The sequence below is a fragment of the Hyperoodon ampullatus genome, assembly GCF_949752795.1.
Source record: "Hyperoodon ampullatus genome assembly, chromosome: 14".
Classification (NCBI taxonomy): domain Eukaryota; kingdom Metazoa; phylum Chordata; class Mammalia; order Artiodactyla; family Ziphiidae; genus Hyperoodon; species Hyperoodon ampullatus.
Window position 1 is genome coordinate 22,799,181 of NC_136927.1, and position 18,574 is coordinate 22,817,754.

At 52.5% G+C, this 18,574-nt stretch overlaps 1 protein-coding gene across 1 annotated transcript in view; it reads right to left on the minus strand.

Moving 5' to 3' along the window:
- Nucleotides 1–16,055, minus strand: part of UNKL (unk like zinc finger) — a gene marked incomplete at its 5' end in the record, with an annotated part of 42,611 nt that extends 26,556 nt beyond the window's left edge. The window contains 5 exons of the mRNA XM_079719359.1: nt 243–378; nt 3,397–3,530; nt 3,864–4,040; nt 14,480–14,689; nt 15,979–16,055. Coding sequence (XP_079575485.1) covers nt 243–378; nt 3,397–3,530; nt 3,864–4,040; nt 14,480–14,689; nt 15,979–16,055 — 734 coding nt within the window. The remainder of the gene's footprint in view (nt 1–242; nt 379–3,396; nt 3,531–3,863; nt 4,041–14,479; nt 14,690–15,978) is intronic.
- Between the last annotated feature and the right edge of the window lie 2,519 nt (nt 16,056–18,574).

An 18,574-nucleotide genomic window follows, 5' to 3' on the forward strand; every position in this document is an offset into this window, starting at 1 on the left:
GCAGGGACGCACACGTCACAGGAGGGAGGCCGGGGGAGGGGGGGAAATGGAGGAGCCACGCCCCGACCGCACCTGCCGGCTGGCTGGACACTGGGGCCTCCAGGGAGAGTGAAGGGAGCAGAGGGGTGGCTGCCTAAACTAGAGCCTCGAGCCAATGTGAGTGTGAACAGAGGGGACCGCCGGGCTGGGCCCACGCCAGAGAAGTCGGCCAGGGCCCTGCAGCGCCCGTGGCCCAGGCTCACCTGTACTGGAACCTCCGGGGGTCCCGCCGCCGGTCCCTGCTGTTGTGGAAGTGCGGGCATGCGTAGCCCTGGCGGCACAGGCGCGGCGGCTTGGGGCACTGCTCTGTCTTGTAGCTGCCTAGCACGAAGTTGGTATCTGAAAAACAGGGGTCCACACGGAAACGTGCACACGTGTGCTCACGGCAGCCACACAGCCAAAAGGTGTCCATTGGCAGATGATGGGTAAACGCCATGTGGCCCATCCATGTGGTGGAGCATCACTCGGCCATGAAGAGGAGTGAAGCACTGACACGCGCTACAACGTGGATGAGACTTTAACAATCTGAACACACAATGCTGAGTGAGAGAAGCAGACACAGAAGGCACATGTTGTATGAGTCTACTTATAGGAAACATCCAAAACAGGCAAATCCATAGACAGAAAGTAGATTAGTGGGTATCAGGGGCCGGGGCTTCTTTGGGGAGACCAGATAGAGTTTTAGAACCAGATAAAAGTGATGGGTGCACAACACTGTGAACATACTAAAAACCTCTGAAATATACTTTAAAATGGCTCATTTTACACCCAATAAAGTACCATACAAATTTTAAAAATAAATAAATAAAATGGTTCATTTTAACCCCAAGGTAAATGATGGGCACTGGGTGATGCTGACATGTCATTGCAGGCTCTCCGCTGTGACAAACAACCCACTGCAGGGGGGCTGCCATGTGTATGGAGGTACCAGATATGTGAGGACTCCCTGAACTTTCCACAATGTGGAACCTAAAACTGCTCTAAAAAAAAATAAAGTCTATTTTTTAAGTAGTTAATTTCATGTTACCTGAATTTTATCTCAAAGCAAAAATAAACCAAAAAACCACCAGGGATCATTTAAAAGCAGTAACAGATGAAAGGAGATTCTTGAAAATCATACCCATTCTTGGGTTGGTTAATAATTGACCCTCCCCATTTTTTTTTTTTTTTTTTACAAACGACATTGTTTTTAATTACACTTGCCCAGCGGTGCTGACTCTCAAGGCATGGAGGGGAAGACAGTGGAGGGAGGGTGTGTTGCCTGGCCAACCCCGGGAGCCACACCCAGGACACCCTTCCACACCCACATTTAATGGCACCACCCCCACACACACCAAACTCAGTTCCAAATAACTGATAAAATGACAAGGGACGTGAACCACACAGCAGGGCACAGAGAGGACAAAAGGAGTTTAAACAGAAAAGACGATTTTAAGAAAATAAAAATTGTAAGACATTTGTTCACAAGCATTGACAGAGGACCTCCAACAGACAAGAGGTCCTGCGCTGAGTGGCATGAACCACAAAGAAGTGAGAGGCGTGGCAGTGCCCGTGAGTCACAGGGGCTCTGGGACGCCCTTTAGTGGGTGATAGACGAACGGTCCACCCAGATGTGGAGAATTGTTCAGCAATAAGAAGAAAGGTGCTAAGATAATATGAGGAAAAAGAAGAAGAAGGCGCTACCAAGCCCCAAAGAGACACAGGGAACCCTGAATGCACAGCACTAAGTTCAAAGGCTACACACTGTGTGATTCCCAACTGTATGACAAAACAATGGGGCAAAAGATCAGTGGTCACCAGCAGTGGAGCACAGAGGATCTTAGGGCAGTGACACTACCTGCATAACATCATAATGGAGGATCCGTGTCTTATACATTTGCCCAAACTCGGAGAATGCACAATGCAGGGTTAAACTGTGCCCTTAGTTAATAACCATGTATCAATATTGGTTGTCAATTGTAACAAATGTTACCTCATCAACACAAGACGTTCATGATGTGCAATTTTTCTGTTAACCGAAAACTTCCCTAAAAAATAAAATCTACTGGGCTTCCCTGGTGGTGCAGTGGTTGAGAGTCCACCTGCCGATGCAGGGGACACGGGTTCGTGCCCCAGTCCGGGAAGATCCCACATGCTGCGGAGCGGCTGGGCTGCTGAGCCTGCGCATCCGGAGCCTGTGCTCCGCCACGGGAGAGGCCACAACAGTGAGAGGCTCTCGTACCGCAAAAAAATAAAATAAAATAAAATAAAATAAAATCTACTAATTAAAAATCCAAACCACAGGCGCTGAAGGTTAGTTACCCGGCCAGACCCAACCCAGCACCTCCTCCCACTTTCCTTCCTCAAGCTCAGCCCGCCTGACAGTGACAAGAGAGGACCTGTACCCCCACCTGCACCACAAGCCAGAGCTCACAGGTGGAGCCTGTGGTCCAGGACCAGGGAGACGGAGGGGCTGCGACATAAGAAGGACAAGCCCCGAGGCAGAGAGCTGTGGGCGCAGCCCTCCCTCTGTGCAAGCCTCTCCCCAGAGGGACATGGCGACGCTGGGACCCCCACATATGCTGTGGGTCCAGGCCCCCCACACCGCAGGCACAATGGAAGGCCAGGCTCCTCAGCGCTCCTGCTGGGCCCGGCCTGAGGCCCGGGCATCAGGAAGGCCTGGGCAGCCACCTTTGTTAATTCATCCCTGGGCCCAGGGTGGCATAGGATTCGGCGGGAGGGGGAAAGACCCTTGTAGGGAATTCATCGCTGAAGTAAGTGTGGCCTTGAAGCGTTTACGTGAGAGAGCAAAGCCGGTCCAAGGAGACACGGCATTACTGAGAGGGGTTCTCTTAAAGCCGCACCACCCTCGGGAAACATCCAAACAGGCAGCTCCACAGAGACGTAGCCAGGCTAGTGGGTGCCAGGGCTGGGAAGGGGAGACCACTGATGGGCACAGGTTTCTGTCCGAGGTGATGGAAATGTTCTGGAACCAGACAGAGTTGATGGTTGCACAACACTGTGGTGCACCAAATGCCACGGACCTGTGACTTTCGGATGGTTAAAATGGCAAATTTACATATGGGTATTTTACAATTAAACAAACCTCACCACTGCCCATAGCCATCATCTGTGGAGGCTGCTGGGGACGAGCCTGGCTCTGGGACCAGACACCTGGCAGGAGCTGTGCCAGCCATGCAGGTCCCTCCCCCAGAGCAGCCTGGGGACCAGACGGGCTGCTGGAGGGGCTGAGGGTGATGTGCTCGAATGGAACCTCGGTCTCCCCTCCTGACCTGTAAAGGGGGCGACGGCGTCCACCGTGCGGGCACTTTACAGACAGAGATGAGCCCCCCGCCCCAGCAGCGGCTGCAGGGTTACCTTGCCACCGGGGGTCCTCGCCCAGGATCTTCTCCATCAGGGCCTGGCTGGCCAAGACCCCAGGCTGCAGGTCAGGGACGCCATCCCCAGCACTGAGCTGGCCGTTCTGCAGGGCTTCCTGGGCCTGCAGCTCCCTGCAACCAAACGGCACGTGGTCACGGTGCTGCAGCCTGTCTGAAGCCTCTGACGGTGAGACAGCCACCGGCTTCTGTCACTTTATGAAGCCGCCTACGTGAGGGTTCAGGACGTGCAGCCCACGGCCTTGGGGCCCCCGTTCCAGGATGACAGTCTTGGCCCAAATCCCAAGAGCCTCAGAGCCGAGCGTGCGAGACGCCACAAGCCCCCCTGGGTCCGGGTCAGCAGGGAGGAGAAGGGTCACTTTCTCGTTAGCAGTAAAATCAAGGCTTGAGGCAAGCAATGCCCAAAACACAGGGAGGAGAGTGGCTCCCGGCAGGACGGCCACTCACCTGATGTCACACACGGGCGGCCGCAAGTCCAGGGGGCCGTGCGCAAAGGCGCAGTGCAGCCCGTTCTTCACGCAGTGGCCCCGGGCATCTGTCTCATGGATGCATGTGCCTGTCTTGTAGTAGCGCAGGTGATACTTGCGCTCCGTGTCCCCGGTCGTCCGGTGCAGGTAAGGACATCTGGGAAGCAGAAGACGACACGCACCGTCTGGGCCCTGGGGCCACCACAGTGTCAACCTGCTCCTGGCAGCTGGTTCTTGTCTCCTTTTCCCAAACACCTGCTCTAGTCGGAGGATGAACAGCACTGGACAGAGCACCCGTCCCTGCTCCAGACCCTCCCCCATGGCACTCAGACCCCCACAGATCCCTCAATTACACATGGGAGAAAAATACAACACCCAAGTTACCCGAAAATCACCCTTCATAATTTTTTGAATAAAGTGGAAAACAAAGTTCCCCCATCAAGTAAGGGGCTGGCGGCCTCTCCCATCCCCCGTCCAGGTGCTTTCAGGGACCCCCCGAGGGAGGTGGAGGAGCCTGGAAGGGCTGGAGGAGGACGATGGGGGGAGATAGGCTGGGGAGAAGCAGCTGGGGGGAGGCACGGATGGGGCAGCATCCCACAGGCCACACAAAGGCCCGGAGCCACACACTCCCAGGGAGAGCCACACGCGGCTCCCTGAGCAGCAAGGGTTAGGGTTAGGGTGAGGGCTCCCGCTGCAGGGAGGTGGCAGTGGCAGAGGTGGCATGGACGGTTCCAGCAGACACGGGGCAGGGGACTGAGCCCGCCTCAAGGTCAGTCCCTCCAGACAAGAGCCAGAGACACAGAAGAATGAGAGGGGATACGCAGAGGACTCTGAGCAGCCCCAGAGTGGCCCAAGGCCAAGGCAGAGCCATGGCTGCAAGTCCCCAGATCTAAAAACAAGGCCATCACCCCCAGAGATGGCTGGGGAGCACTGTGTGGGGCTTGGGAAAGGTCCACTCCCACCTCACTGCCTGACAGGCTGTGGACCTGGGTGCTGGGAGCACCTGTGGCGGTGGGGGGCTCCCCATACAGAGCACAGATGGATGGATAAGACCAAAAGTAAAAGAAAAAACGACTTAGGGACCAACCAGTTTAAACCCCCGTCTGGTAAGATGAAGAAACAGAGGCTCAGAGTTCGGACAGCTCACCCCAGACCTTAAGGAACACCTCGGGTGTGCAGGCCATGAGAGCAGGACTTGCCATGCCCCGTCAAGTCCCCGGGTCCCCTGGAGCCAACCAAGCAAAAGGCAAATGCTGTGGGCCCAGAAGATCCAGATGCACTCCCAGAAGAGCTGGGGTCTCGAAGATACATGTGCCCCCACGATCACAGCAGCACGAGTCACAAGAGCTTAAAGCTGGAAATAACCCGAGTGTCCACCAACTGATGGATGGATGAACAAAACATGGTCCATCCAGACAGTGGAATGAGCACTGATACAGGCTACAACAGGGATGAACCTTGAAAACATGCTGTTAAGTGAAAGAAGCCAGACACAAAAGGACAAATACTGTGTGGGTCCATTCCCATGAGGTCCCTAAAGCAGTCAAATTCATAGCAACAGAAAGTAGAGGGTGGGGAGGGAGGGAGATGCAAGAGGGAAGAGATATGGGAACATATGTATATGTATAGCTGGTTCACTTTGTTATAAAGCAGAAACTGACACACCATTGTAAAGCAATTATCCTCTAATAAAGATGTTAAAAAAAAAAAGAAAGAAAAAAAGAAAAAGAAAAAATATATACATCATGTACTACCTAAATCTTTTTATAGCATGCTGATGAAACAGAGAATAATATATTACTGTTCCAAAGAAGTTATTTGAAAACAATTATACTAAGCATTTTCACATTTTTATTAAGTCAATAAATATGTATTAAATATGTGAGTATAATAAATAGAAAAAAGAAAACAAACAGACAAAAAAAAAGAAAGTAGAGGGTGGGTGCCAGGGGCTGGGGGAGGGAGAGGGGGAGTGAGTGTGTAATGGGACAGAACTTCTGTCTGGGAGGAAGAATCTGGAAATAGATGGCAGTCATGGTTGTACAACATTGTGAATGTAATTAATGCCCCTGAATTGCACATTTAAAAATGGTTAAGTGCACCACAACTACTGAGCCTGCGCTCTAGAGCCCGTAAGTCACAACTACTGAGCCCATGTGCCACAACTACTGAAGCCTGCATGCCTAGAGCCCATGCTCCGCAACAAGAAGTCACCGCAGTGAGAAGCCCCCGCTCGCCAGAACTAGTGAAAGCCCGCACGCAGCAACGAAGACGCAACGCAGTCAAAAATTAATTAATTTAAAAGATGGTTAAAATGGCAAACTTTTTGGATGTTATCACAACTTTAAACAAAGCCCATTGGAGACAGAGAAGAGAGAGAGAGATGGTCTCTATGTTTGTGTTGAAATACACCACACTTACAGGGAAGCGTGTCACAGGTCATACCTGGATGGCCTGTGGCATTTCACAAACCGACCCCTGAGTAACAGCACCTAGTTCAAGAGGACAGAACACAGCCAGCCCCTCACATGGGCACGAGGCGAAGACCACACTCTCTTGTGAGTGGCGGGAACTGAAAATGAGGCAATTCCTCCAACTAACTCTGCATAAACACTTCTGGGGCAATCCCAGCTGTTGTTGCCAATCACCAAAGATCCGTGAGAAAAAGGAAAAGCGGAAGATGGAGAAAGCAGTTTATGAGACAAGCTGGTCCCCACCTTGTGAAAAGAGAAAAGAAAAAACTTAAAGAATTATGACTGTATTACATACAGACAAGAAAAAGGAAACACTGCCTGTGTAGACAGTGCTCTCTATGCCCAAACAGGAGCTGTCTCCTTCGTGTTCTCAAAGATAAGTTCCAAGGAACATTTTCAGGACGTGTGAGTGAAATGGTCAAATATCTGCTTAGGGTTTTTACTATATTAGGTATTGATGCAGCCTTGATTAAAATCCCTCACTACAGAGTTACATCTTACGTTTTAAGCTCCTCCAAGAGCTCCTGTGCATCTCCTCACAAGCACTGGTGTGTAACTCAGTCTCTGGGTCCCCAGAGAGGTGAGGCTGTCATGGAGCAGTCTCTGCCACACCAAGGAACCTGTCCTAGAACAAGGAACCCCCTCCCACTTTTCATATTAATATATAGACTAATATCACTAACAAAGAACATGTAGAAATAGAGAGGCCAGGAACTCACAGAACAATGGGCTAGAGAAATAAACAAGGAACTTACAAAAGAGAAAATGCAAAGGGTCTCAACCACTGAGAGGCACTCATCTTGCTTCTGATGAGAGAAATGCACCTGGAGGCCCACCTGTTCCCGGGCAAAACCCCAGGAGCAGGGCTATAGTAAAGCAACACTGCTGCTGGCAAGAACGCCAAGTGACAGGCACCAAGAGGACAGGTGCCATTACCCTCTGTCCCAGCAATCCCCAAAGACAGACTGGAACACAGAGATAAAAAGAGGTTTTGTTCGTAATCACCAAAGGCTGGAGACAACCAAGTTGTGGGATAAACTTCAAGGGAGCTCAGCGTGGCTTGGAGGAATGGGCAGTCTGTGTGGACGGCTTTGGAGGGGGTACCAGGTGGTACCGTGAGGGAAAAGCACTAAGAAGAGGGAGTGCAGGACTTCCCTGGTGGCACAGTGGTGAAGAATCCACCTGCCAATGCAAGGGACATGGGTTTGAGCCCTGGTCCGGGAAGATCTCACATGCTGTGGAGCAACTAAGCCCGTGCACCACAACTACTGAGCCTGCGCTCTAGAGCCCGCATACCACAACTACTGAAGCCCACACGCCTAGAGCCCGTGCTCCGCAACAAGAGAAGCCACCGCAATGAGAAGCCCACACACCACAACGAAGAGTAGTCTTTGCTCGTCGCAACTAGAGAAAGCCTGCGCACAGCAACAAAGACCCAACACAGCCAAAAATAAAATAAATAAATAAATTTATTTATTTATTTATTTTTTAAAAAAAGAAAAGGGAGTGTCACACCCTGTGGTTTACATCGGAGGGTGGGGGAGGGGAACAAGGATACAGATACATCTGCTTGTATCAAAAATTATGGAAGGAGGAGCTATTGTTTCATGGGGACAGAGTTTCAGTCTGAAGATGGAAAAGTTCTGGAGGTGGATGGTGGCGATGGCTGCACAGCACTGCAAATAAACTTAACTCCACTAAACTGTACAGGTAAAAAAGCTAAGATGATAAATTTAATGTTATGTATGTTTTACTACAATAAAAAAATAAAATATAATGACTTTAATAGGAAAATGGCCATTTTGCAAAAACAGTTCCAATCTTCAGAAACACTCACAATCTACTATAAGTTAAAGCCAATGAATTCCAGAGGCTGGAGAGAGGGGGACCAGCACGTCAGAGCCGAGGCACTGCCTGCTGGTTTATCTACGGAACCCAGTCCGCATAGCCGTGCTGAAGCAGGACCACACGGACCACGGGCATCGCCAATGCGCTAACTGCAGGGTGTGGCAAAGGCTGCGTGCACCCCCACAGCTCCGGGGAGTGAATGTGGTGGGCAACACCTCCCCCATTTCCTCATGTTCCCTAATGGTCCCTCAGGTCAGCTCTAAGCATCATTTCGTTTCCTTGCCAGTACCATCACTGTGGCAGCCAGAGCCTGGCCAAGGTTCCCCCTCTCACCAGCACTGAGCACCGAACAGGCACTATTATTTCACTAGGGGCATGTCACCTCTGCTTATTACATGACTTCAAAGCATAAGCTAAGATTAAAATATTGGAGGACATTTAATGAAAAGAAAATGGCTTTACCTAAGAACATCTAAGAGTCAAAAGGGAAAACCTTAGAGAAAACACAATGGCAGAATGTAGACCCTCACTGAAGTGGGGAAGAGGCTGGGGGGAACCCCAGGGGTCAGCCCAATACCTCGTGCAGATGCTTCCTCACCACAGGAGTTCACTCATCCATCCCAGGGGCCACTGACAGCCCTGCAGCACCTGTAATGTGATTCGGTTCCACAGCCCGCCAAATTCAGGGTGGCACCTGTGGTTCTCAAAACCATCCATGACAATTAGTGACCCAATCAGTGTAATTAAAACAAGTGGTGTGATGCAGCAGTAAATGCCAGACACAGGTCTGCCATGATGCTCTGGAACCACTGAAACTAGGAGGGAGGGGTAAAGAGGAACACGGCTGGGGCTCGAGGCTGCTGCCTGTGTCTCCAGAAGAGCCAGAAATCATCCCCTTCCTTCCCGCAACTCACCCAAAACAAAGGTGGACCCACAAACTCAGTTCCACTATACATCAACATCGGTCAGCAAGCCAGGCTGGAGCGCATCACAACCACCTGGATGGTCTGCTAACCCCAGACCATCTGATCTCGGCGGAAACCTTGGATAGAAACTGCCGGCAAGTTCCCAGGTGATGCTGCTGCTGATGATCTAGGGGCCGCATTGGGAGAACCACTGGGCTGAGACGGACACTCAAGCACAACATGATGCTCTCCTAGTCCTCAGGGAGCTCAGGCATAGGTGTGGACCAGAATACAGCACAGAAATAACTGAGGTGTGAACTGGACCAGCAGAAAAATGGGAAAAGGAAGACCTGTGTGCCACAGACAACTGGGGATGGCGAAAAGGTGGGGCTTGTGGGGAGAAGCTTGAGTGTCCCCCTCTTCTCTGACACTAGGGGTGGGGGTTGCCAGTTAACCCCATGTGGACCACACACCCATCCATTCAGCCCGGCACCCCCAGCCTCTGGCTTCCAAGGGCTGCCCTGGACTCTCGAGCCAGGCCAGCGACCCCTCATTAATCCCTAACATGGACCATCAGCTCGGCGACAAGTCCACCTCCCTCTTCTGTGCCCAAAAAGCTGCCACCCTCTCCGAGGAACCTGTCTCTGCCAAGGCCGTCTCCCCACTCGCCTCCAAGGAGCACCAGAGCTCCCTGTGCCAGGCGCTCCCTCCCAGTCAGCTCCTCATCCCTGGCCCTTCAATCAAAGCAGGAGGGCCTGAAATGCTACAATCACTCTCACGTTCTTCTGTTTCTTCTACCTACTGGTCTCTGACAGGTCCAACTCAGTCACCTAATTATAATTTCTTTCCTTAAGCTGGCTGATTTGTAAAGCCTGTGTCTTCCTCTAGACTGTTAAGTAGCTCCCTGACTCCTAAATGTTATGTTCTAACGTGGCCTGCCCTTGGATTTCACCTCACCACGAATGCCCAAGCAGAGTTCACTTATATGGTCAGTTTAAACAGCAACAGTTTATAACCATCCTGAAGTGAACGGACTTTCACCTAAGCCTTAGGTCCTAGGACACCTGACTTTTTAAAATTAAACACTGCAGGAGCATCTCTCAACAGACAAGTCAGACCAAGGACAAGTATGACACAGCAGGCACACCAAGACTTGGGCATGTAGAAAAGTTTCTGTACATCAGCAAGCTCCCACAGTGCCCAGATTCACGGGTGGGAGGTCCCAGGCAACGTGCAGTGAGGAGGGAGGGAGCTGTGGGGAGAAGTGCCGGGCCTGCCAGGTGAAAACATGGTAGGCAGCCCTACCAACAAGGCAGATCTCTAGAGCCAATCTGGAAAGTTATAGCACAGTAATGGGGCAGGCTCACTTCTTATTAAAACCAAGAAAACCTATAAAATGTGGGGTCTGGAGGGCCACCTCCAGGGACTGCCTGCTTGTGGCAGAAGGAGGGTTATCAGGAAAGAGGATGGTCACTTTGTACTACGTATAGTTGGGGACTGCTTGTATTGTCTGCCAATGAAAATGTTCCCCTGGAGGGGCCCCTCAGACCCCTGGAAGGGCCTTTGCTTTTTATGCGTCAGAACCTACCTCTGTAAACGCACCTGACATGCATTTACAAGCACAAAACGGACACATGGTCTCCTGGGAGCGGAAGCACACCTAGGTTCCAGGTGGGAAGACCCGCCCTGACGGTCTACGGTCCTGAGCAGCGAACAGGACTAGCTGGGAGGCTGGGTCTGTCCACACCCACTGCCTCTCTCAGAGCAGCTTTCAGGATGTGGCTGGACAGCGACAAACCTCCGGCCAAGCTTCGCTCCGGCAAGCGAGCGTCGCTTTCTTCAAAATCCCAGCCTGAGAAATACCTGCGACGGATCCGCACGGGTGGGAACAGCGACCCTGTTGGGTGGGTCGGGCCCGCCCCCGCCCTCGCCCTCGCCCTCGCCCTCAAGCTCGGAGGCAGCACCCGCTCGCCCGACTCGCTCTTGGCCGACTGCAGAGGGCGCGCAGCGAGCTGCAGACCCAGGCGGTCCAGCCGCGCCGCGGGGAGGCCAGTTCCCACGGGGGCGGGGCGGGACTCACGTGACCTGGACGGCCAATCGAGGCCCGCGCCGGGGAAGGGGCGTGCCCGCCAGAACAAAGGGCGCCGCGAGAGGGAGGATCTGGGGCGCTAGCACTGAGGGGCCTTCCCGGCCACAGGGTGCCCGCCGACGGAGGGTGACAGCGGGATTGGGGGGTGGGGGGATGTGGCGGACGGGGAGGGGCCACGGAAGGAGGGGTGACAGAGAGAGGGGGAGGGTGGCTGCCCACGGAGGAAAAGGGGTGACAGAGGGGGTGCCCATGGGGAGGAGGAGATGAGGGGGCTACCCAGAGATGACAGCTGGAGTCCTCACAGGGGGTGGAGGTGACAGATGGGGAGGGGTCACTGGGAGGAGGGTGACAGCGAGAGGGGAAGGGTGACGGACTACCCGCCAATGAAAAGGGGTGACAGCGGGGGAGGAGAGTGCCCGCAAATGTAAGGGGGTGACAGAAGGGGAGGGGGCCCCAGGAGGAGAGGTGACAGCAAGGGGGGAGAATGACCACCTGCCTAGGACAGGAGTTGACATCAGGGGTGCCAACCCTCTTGGGGGTCCCACCCTCCTGCCCACGGCTCAGCCCCACAGCGCCCCCATCAAACTCCAAGAACTTGAATGCTTATGTCACCTTATATTGGCTGAAGGGTCTTTGGTCTCTGATACATATTCATGATTTACAATAACAGGTTGGTAGTACATATGCCCAAAATAGACATTTCAAGAACCAATGAACTGAAATAAAAGGAAAGCCCTTTCCTTGCTCTGAAAAGTTGTATCTATTTACAGATTCCATGGCAACCCTGCACGAGCTAGAATATGTAATTCAACAGGACAAACTCTGGGAAAGTCTATCTCCCGTGGAATGAGTGGTAATTACTAAGGAGAGATTCTCAGGGGAGATGTCTGGTCTGTCAAACACTTCCTATGGGGCAGAAACAAGTCATCTCATGTGCTCACTAACAGTCACAAACAAAATCTTTAATAAGACACATGTACTTTCATACTGTGTGTACATGTACACAGGATGCACCCAAAACACTATCAAACAACCATCTTAGTCCCATTCTTCTTCTCAATGATAACCTGCTAACCTGCATGCTATCTGGGTTATATGTTAATTTTTTTTTTTTTTTTTGGCTGCACCATGCAGCTTGTGGGATCTTAGTTCCCCCACCAGGGATTGAACCTGGACCCTCGGCAGTGAAAGCCTGGAGTCCTAACCACTGGACTGCCAGAGAATTCCCCATGTTAATGTTTTTGCAATAAATAATTGTAATATTTAATTAATATTTGAGTCCAGCTTAAAATGACCATCCACAGGTAGGTGTCCACTGCAGCACTCTTCATTCCGTAGGAACTGGACCCCACCCTGGATGTCCAGCCATGGGGCCAAATACATACCAGGACATTCAGACTCTGGAACCCAAAACAGCTGTTAAAATATGCTTTCTTTCTGGCACAGTGGTTAAGAATATGCCTGCCAATGCAAAGGACACGGGTTCAAGCCCTGGTCTGGGAAGATCCCATATGCTGGGGAGCAACTAAGCCCGCGCACCACAACTACTAAGCCTGAGCTCTAGAGCCCACGAGCCACAACTACTGAGCCTGTGTGCCACAACTACTGAAGCCCGCGCGTCTAGAGCCCATGCTCCGCAACAAGAGAAGCCACCACGATGAGAAGCCCGCACACCACAACGAAGAGTAGCCCCCGCTCTCTGCAACTAAAGAAAGCCCTCACGCAGCAACGAAGACCAAACACAGCCAAAAAATAAAATAAATTAATTAAAAAATATATATGCTTTCTTTTCATGCATTAAAAGCATCACCAGTGAGGGGACTTCCCTGGCAGCCCAGTGGTTAAGAATCTATGCTTCTACTGCAGGGGGTGCAGGTTCGATCCCTCATGGGGGAACTAAGATCCCACATGCCATGCAGTGCAGCCAAAAAAAAAAAAAAGCTTCACCAGTGAATAGTCCAAATAGTCCCCCATCCTGGACTCTAGAATGGGGTCAGACATGCTAGGTGACTGGATCCCTGCACCAGGGTCTCAGCAGTGGCCCCTGGGGGCAACTCAGGACTTAAGGTCCAGAGAGGTGACTGACGTGGCCAAGGGAAATGAGGGACCAGAGGCCAGGCCTTAGCTAGACAAAAATATCTCTCTTTTGCAGACCCATTTGCAGAAAACAGCAGCTCAAGATGCAATTAAATAATGCACTTTTAAAACTTCACAGAAGTATAATACCATCTTAACCAAAGTGGAGCTGGCTACATTATTTCCACAGGCTCCAGGGTGCCTTAACAACAACCCTATTTAACTATCTGGTGTTCAATTAAAAACCTTTAAGGAAATATATAAAGCTTTTAAGATGATCACCATAGGTCAAGAGTTTACTCCCTGACCTAAGCATTTTTGAAAATGAAGAACAGATTCACATGGGTCTCCCTGTGCAGCAGCGTGAAAGTTGTCTTTAAAAGGGACCATACCTGGAGAACCACCTCCCTTCAGAGGGTCAGGGGATGAAGCCTACAGCGCCTCCCCCAGATCAGACCAGGATCCAACAGAAGCTGAACAAGCTGCTCTTTCCAAGAGGCCCTGGGGCACAGCGCCACCACCTCACCTCCAGGTGGGAATGGATAGGCTCTTCTCCTCAAACGGTCCACAGGAAAAAAGCAAGACCTCCCTCTACCAATCTCTGACAGTTATATGAATGTACAATCTGACTTGTACTTTCCGTGTTTTCCTATTCTACATATTTCAAAATGAAGACATCTGTTCATAACACCATTAGGAAACTTGTGAAAAAAAAAGCAACCAAAACAAAACCTTGATTTCCTAAACTTTAAAAGTGCTACACAAATAACTTTCCTATCAATTAAAAAAAAAACACATATAAACAGCAAGAAAGGAACCATTCCAGAAACATTTGCACAACGTGAGCAAACCTTCTAACAAGCTCTCTGACCAAAAGGCAACTGACAACTACAAAATGGTCCTAAACTCAAAAGGTTTACCTCATAAGGGTTGGTTCTAATGCAGGGAATTTACAGAACTGGGTGGCAATCAAAAGTGGGAAGTGCAGCAAAATCGGTTTGTCCCGTACAGGGTTATCCCTAGCCAGATGCGGTTCTTCCCACACTGGCCGAGAAATAGGGAAATGTCCTCACCAAGACCAGCGGTCAAGGGAAAACTTCAGAGTGAAGACTGGGCCCTGCAGGTGCCAGGTGCTGGAAAGCCCAGGTCCGCCACCCACCCAGGTGTGGGGGCCACGCTGCCCCGCGTGGCCGCGCACACTCACTCGTCGCCGTCGGGGCACAAGCCGCTGGCCTCGTCGTACTTGGAGCAGTACACGTCCGGGCTGTAGTTAAAAGTGCCGTCGCGCCTGCGGAGCGGTCTGCGCCGACGCTGATTTAGGAAATGCCAATGGAAACAGGTAAATGGCCTGTGCTGGGTGCACTTGTGCTGCACAAACAGGGAGCACTGCTCTGTCCTAAACTCCTTTAGATACCTAAAAAGACAAACAGCGTTGGGGTCGCTTCTGTCGCCACCGCCGCCGGCGGGCGGCCCGAGGACTCGTGGGCAGGGGTCAAATCCCGTGCGCCCGAGGGCCTCGACCCCAGGCGCGATCCCCCACTCTGCCGACCCCCTTCCCGCCTCCCCCCGCCCAGGTGCGTTTCTCAGACCCCAGGCACAATCCCACATCCCCAGCCCCAGATGCGACCTTCGACCCCAGGTGCAAATCCCCATCCTCTATTCCAGGCACGGTCCCAGATTCCAGGTGCGACCCCGGACCCCAGGCGCAGACCCCCATCTCCAATCGCAGGTACAATCCCCTAACCCAGGTGAAACCCTCCACCCCCGACCCCAGGTGCGACCCCCGACCCCAGGCGCCGCTATCCATCCCAGACCCCAGGTGTGATCCCCAAGCTCAGGTGCAACTTCTCACTCCGAGTTCAGACACCCTACACACACCCCCCGCCCCCGCAAGCCCAGTCGCGTTCCTCGGGTGCCAGGAATGGTTTGCCAATCCCAGACACGGTCCCCGACCCCAGGCGCGACCCTGCAGAATCCAGGCGCGGACTCCTGGCCCCAGGCGCAGCACCCCCCATCTCCGATCTCAGGCGTGACACCCACTCCGACTCCAGACGATCCCTGATGGCCTCCCCCCCGCGGAGCCCGGGCGAGTTCCCGGACCTCAGGCGCGATCCCTCAGACCCCATGCACAGCCTCCTCATGCAAAACACAGACGCGACCCCCAATTTCAGGTGCGATACCGCGACTCCAGGAGCGCCCGGGTCCCCAAGCCCCGGTACCATCCCTGACCCCAGGAGGAGGCAGCCGGAGTCCAGATGGCCGCCCTCCGCCCGAGCCCAGGCGCGGTCCCCAATCCCCGACTACAGGCGCATTCTCGGCGGCCCACGACCCACGACCCCAGGCGCTGTTCCCCGATCCCCAACCCAGGCGCGTGGACCCCCGACCTCGTCCTCCAGCCCCCAAGCCCAGGTGCCACCCCAGACCCTGGGCGCCGCCTCCTGAGCTCAGGCGGCGGTAGCTGAGTAGGATGGTGGTCCACCAGCCCAGAGTCCAGGCGCGGCGCGGAGGCTGGAGGGCCAGCTGGCCAGGGGGCTGCAAGGGAGAGGCAGGGGGCGGGGGAAACAGGGAGAGGGGCGGCGCGGGGCCCCAGGCCGCACCCGGAGGCAGCTCCCAGGCCCAGGGGCGCGGGGGCGCGGGCCGGGGGCGCGCGGGGCCGCCCCCTGCCCCGCCTCCGCCCCCGCCGCGGCCGGCCCGGGCACTGACCTGTAGTGGGTCGGCTTCTCGGTCTGCGGGGGGGACCCGCTCAACGCCGCCGCCGCCGCTTTCGAAACCGACGGCATTTTCAGTCAAAACAATGCAGCGCGCATGCGCCGCGCGGGCCCGCCCCCGCCCCTCCGGATCTCCCCCCTCGCGGAGCCCACCCGCGCCCCCCGCCGGGACGGCCACGCCCCCGCCACGCCCCCATCCGGCGCCCGGCGCAGTGCCGAAGGCCCAGTGAACTTCCCAGCACCAAGCGCCGAGCGGGGACCCGCGCGCACCCCAAACCACGCCATGCCCCGAGCCCGCCGCCTCGGCCGGACGCCTCCACCCACCGTGACCCCCCGGCGTCCACGTTCACAGCCCATCTTGCACTTGCTTGGTCCCGTTCCCGCTGCCGCCTTCAACCCACTACGGCTGCCCCACGCGCTCTGAACGCCCTGACAGCGCCCTGAGCAGCTCCAGGCTCCGAGACGGAGCCGACAGGTCCCGAGTAGAGACAGCGCGCCCAGGCTGCTCACACTCGCCTTCATTCGTTCTATGACCCCCGGGTTGGGTGCTGAGACCGCAAAGAGTGGCTCCAGTTGCTTAGGGCTTGGTGTGGGGGAGAGGGGGGAAGGAGGCCTGACTGCTCATGGGTAGCGGGTTTCTTTTAGGAGTACGCACAGCCCTAAAATTACATCGTGGTAATGGTTGCCCCTGCGAATACACTAAAAAATCAATTGTATACTTTAAATGGGTGAATTAATATGTGAACTACATATCAATAGAGCTGATTTTTAAAAAAGAATCCAAAGGCTCGAGGTCAAGGGGGAGGCAGACCGACAGACACACACACACACACACGCGCGCGCGCGCGCGCGCGCCCTCTTCACCCACAGGGTGGGCGGGGATGCACAGAGGGTGGGAACTCCGGGAGGCAGGCAGCAGCTGCCACCCCCGGTAAGCCCTACCACTCAGGGCCCCAGCTCATCTGGCCCTGGAGGAGGAAGCAGGGTGTGCATTTCGGGAGGGAGAACCCAGGCCCAGAGTACATTGTTTTGTAAATATATAGCATGAAACTTTTTTTTTTTTTTTTTTGGCCGGGCCGCGCGGTTTGAGATCTCAGAGTTCTAACCACTGGACCGCCAGGGAATTCCTGAGACATTATTTAAAATTTTCAACCTCGCTAGTAATTTTTTTTAATGCAAATTGAAACAAGGAAGAGCCCATGGAGCAGGCAGACTTTTTGTTGTTCTTAACAGCAACCCACAATGCTGGTGACCTGCAGCAAGAAAAGCCCTTAAAGGAACTGTGGCTGGGAGGACGAATGGGTACTGACCTTTATAGAGAATAATGTTCCATTTCTAGAAACTCCAACCTAAAAAAGAATGAGATTAAGACAAAGATGTACAAAGATAATTACCAAAGTTATTTGGCAAAAACTTAAAGAGCACCTCACAGAGAATGACAATGCTTCCTGAGAATTGTTAATGACAAGAAAAATGCTCCTACTTAAGTGACAAAACAAAGCAAGACACTGCAGTTCCATACATTTGTTCCCAAGCATGTAAGTTTCTGTTTTTTTTTTTTTTAAACACAAGTAATACAGTAAAATAAGCCATCACTTGCTGGTGGGATGAATGACTACCTTCTTTATATGTTCACATTATCTAAAGGAATTACTACCTCTACAAACATTACATTTAAAGCTGGAAATTAAAATGGCAAAATATCAACATGATATTTTTGAAGAAAATCAAGCAGAAGAATGAAACAAGGCCCATGAATTCTTTGGAGGAGGACTAAACAGATCTTGAAGACTGCCAGGATGCAGGGAATGAGAAAGAAGTTTAGGATATTTCCAAAGTCCCGAGCTGGGAGGGATACAGAGCAAAGAAACAGGTTTGGGGAGAGCTGAACTCTGTTTTGGACCTAAGGAGCTTGAGGAACCTGTAAAGTCCAGCAGAGAAGTATAGAGAACCACCTCGAGCTTAAAAAAGGAAGTTGGGGCCCCAAGATAAAGAAATTTGGGGATCTTTGCTGTAGAGGTGGGAGAAAAGATGCCTACCCAAGAGGCACCTTCCTTGAAGAGAGCAAAGAGAACTGTGACAAGCTGTAAAGATTGTCATTTTTCATGCTTTTGAAGAATGTTCTTAAAAGGCTGGGGTAGTACCCAGACGTTAAAATACCCTCAGCAGCTTGGAAGATATGAGTCCATCGACTTAGGTAACCTCTTTTCCTTGGATTTTTTAAAATACAATTTTCTCCATCTTCTGCCCAACAGTGCTCACAGCAGTTACCTCTAGGTGATTCTCTGCCTTTTGCTTATTACACTGTTTAACTTTTCCAGATAAATCATATTGCTTTGGTCATGTGAAAATTATTTTTAATTAAAACAAAATTTCTTCTCGTTAGTTCTGACTTTTTTTCCTGCAGGAGCTAGTGAGAGTAAAGTCAGGGTTCAGGTTTGAATGACTGTTGCTCAAATAAAATGGTTCACAACCAAATAGGTCACAACCACACCAGGTCAGAGAAAGGACATCTTAGTTCTTTGCTCCCAGTGGAACTAACGATGTAGCCTGAGCCATGATTAGGTCAATCCTTCTTAATCTTGGTCTCT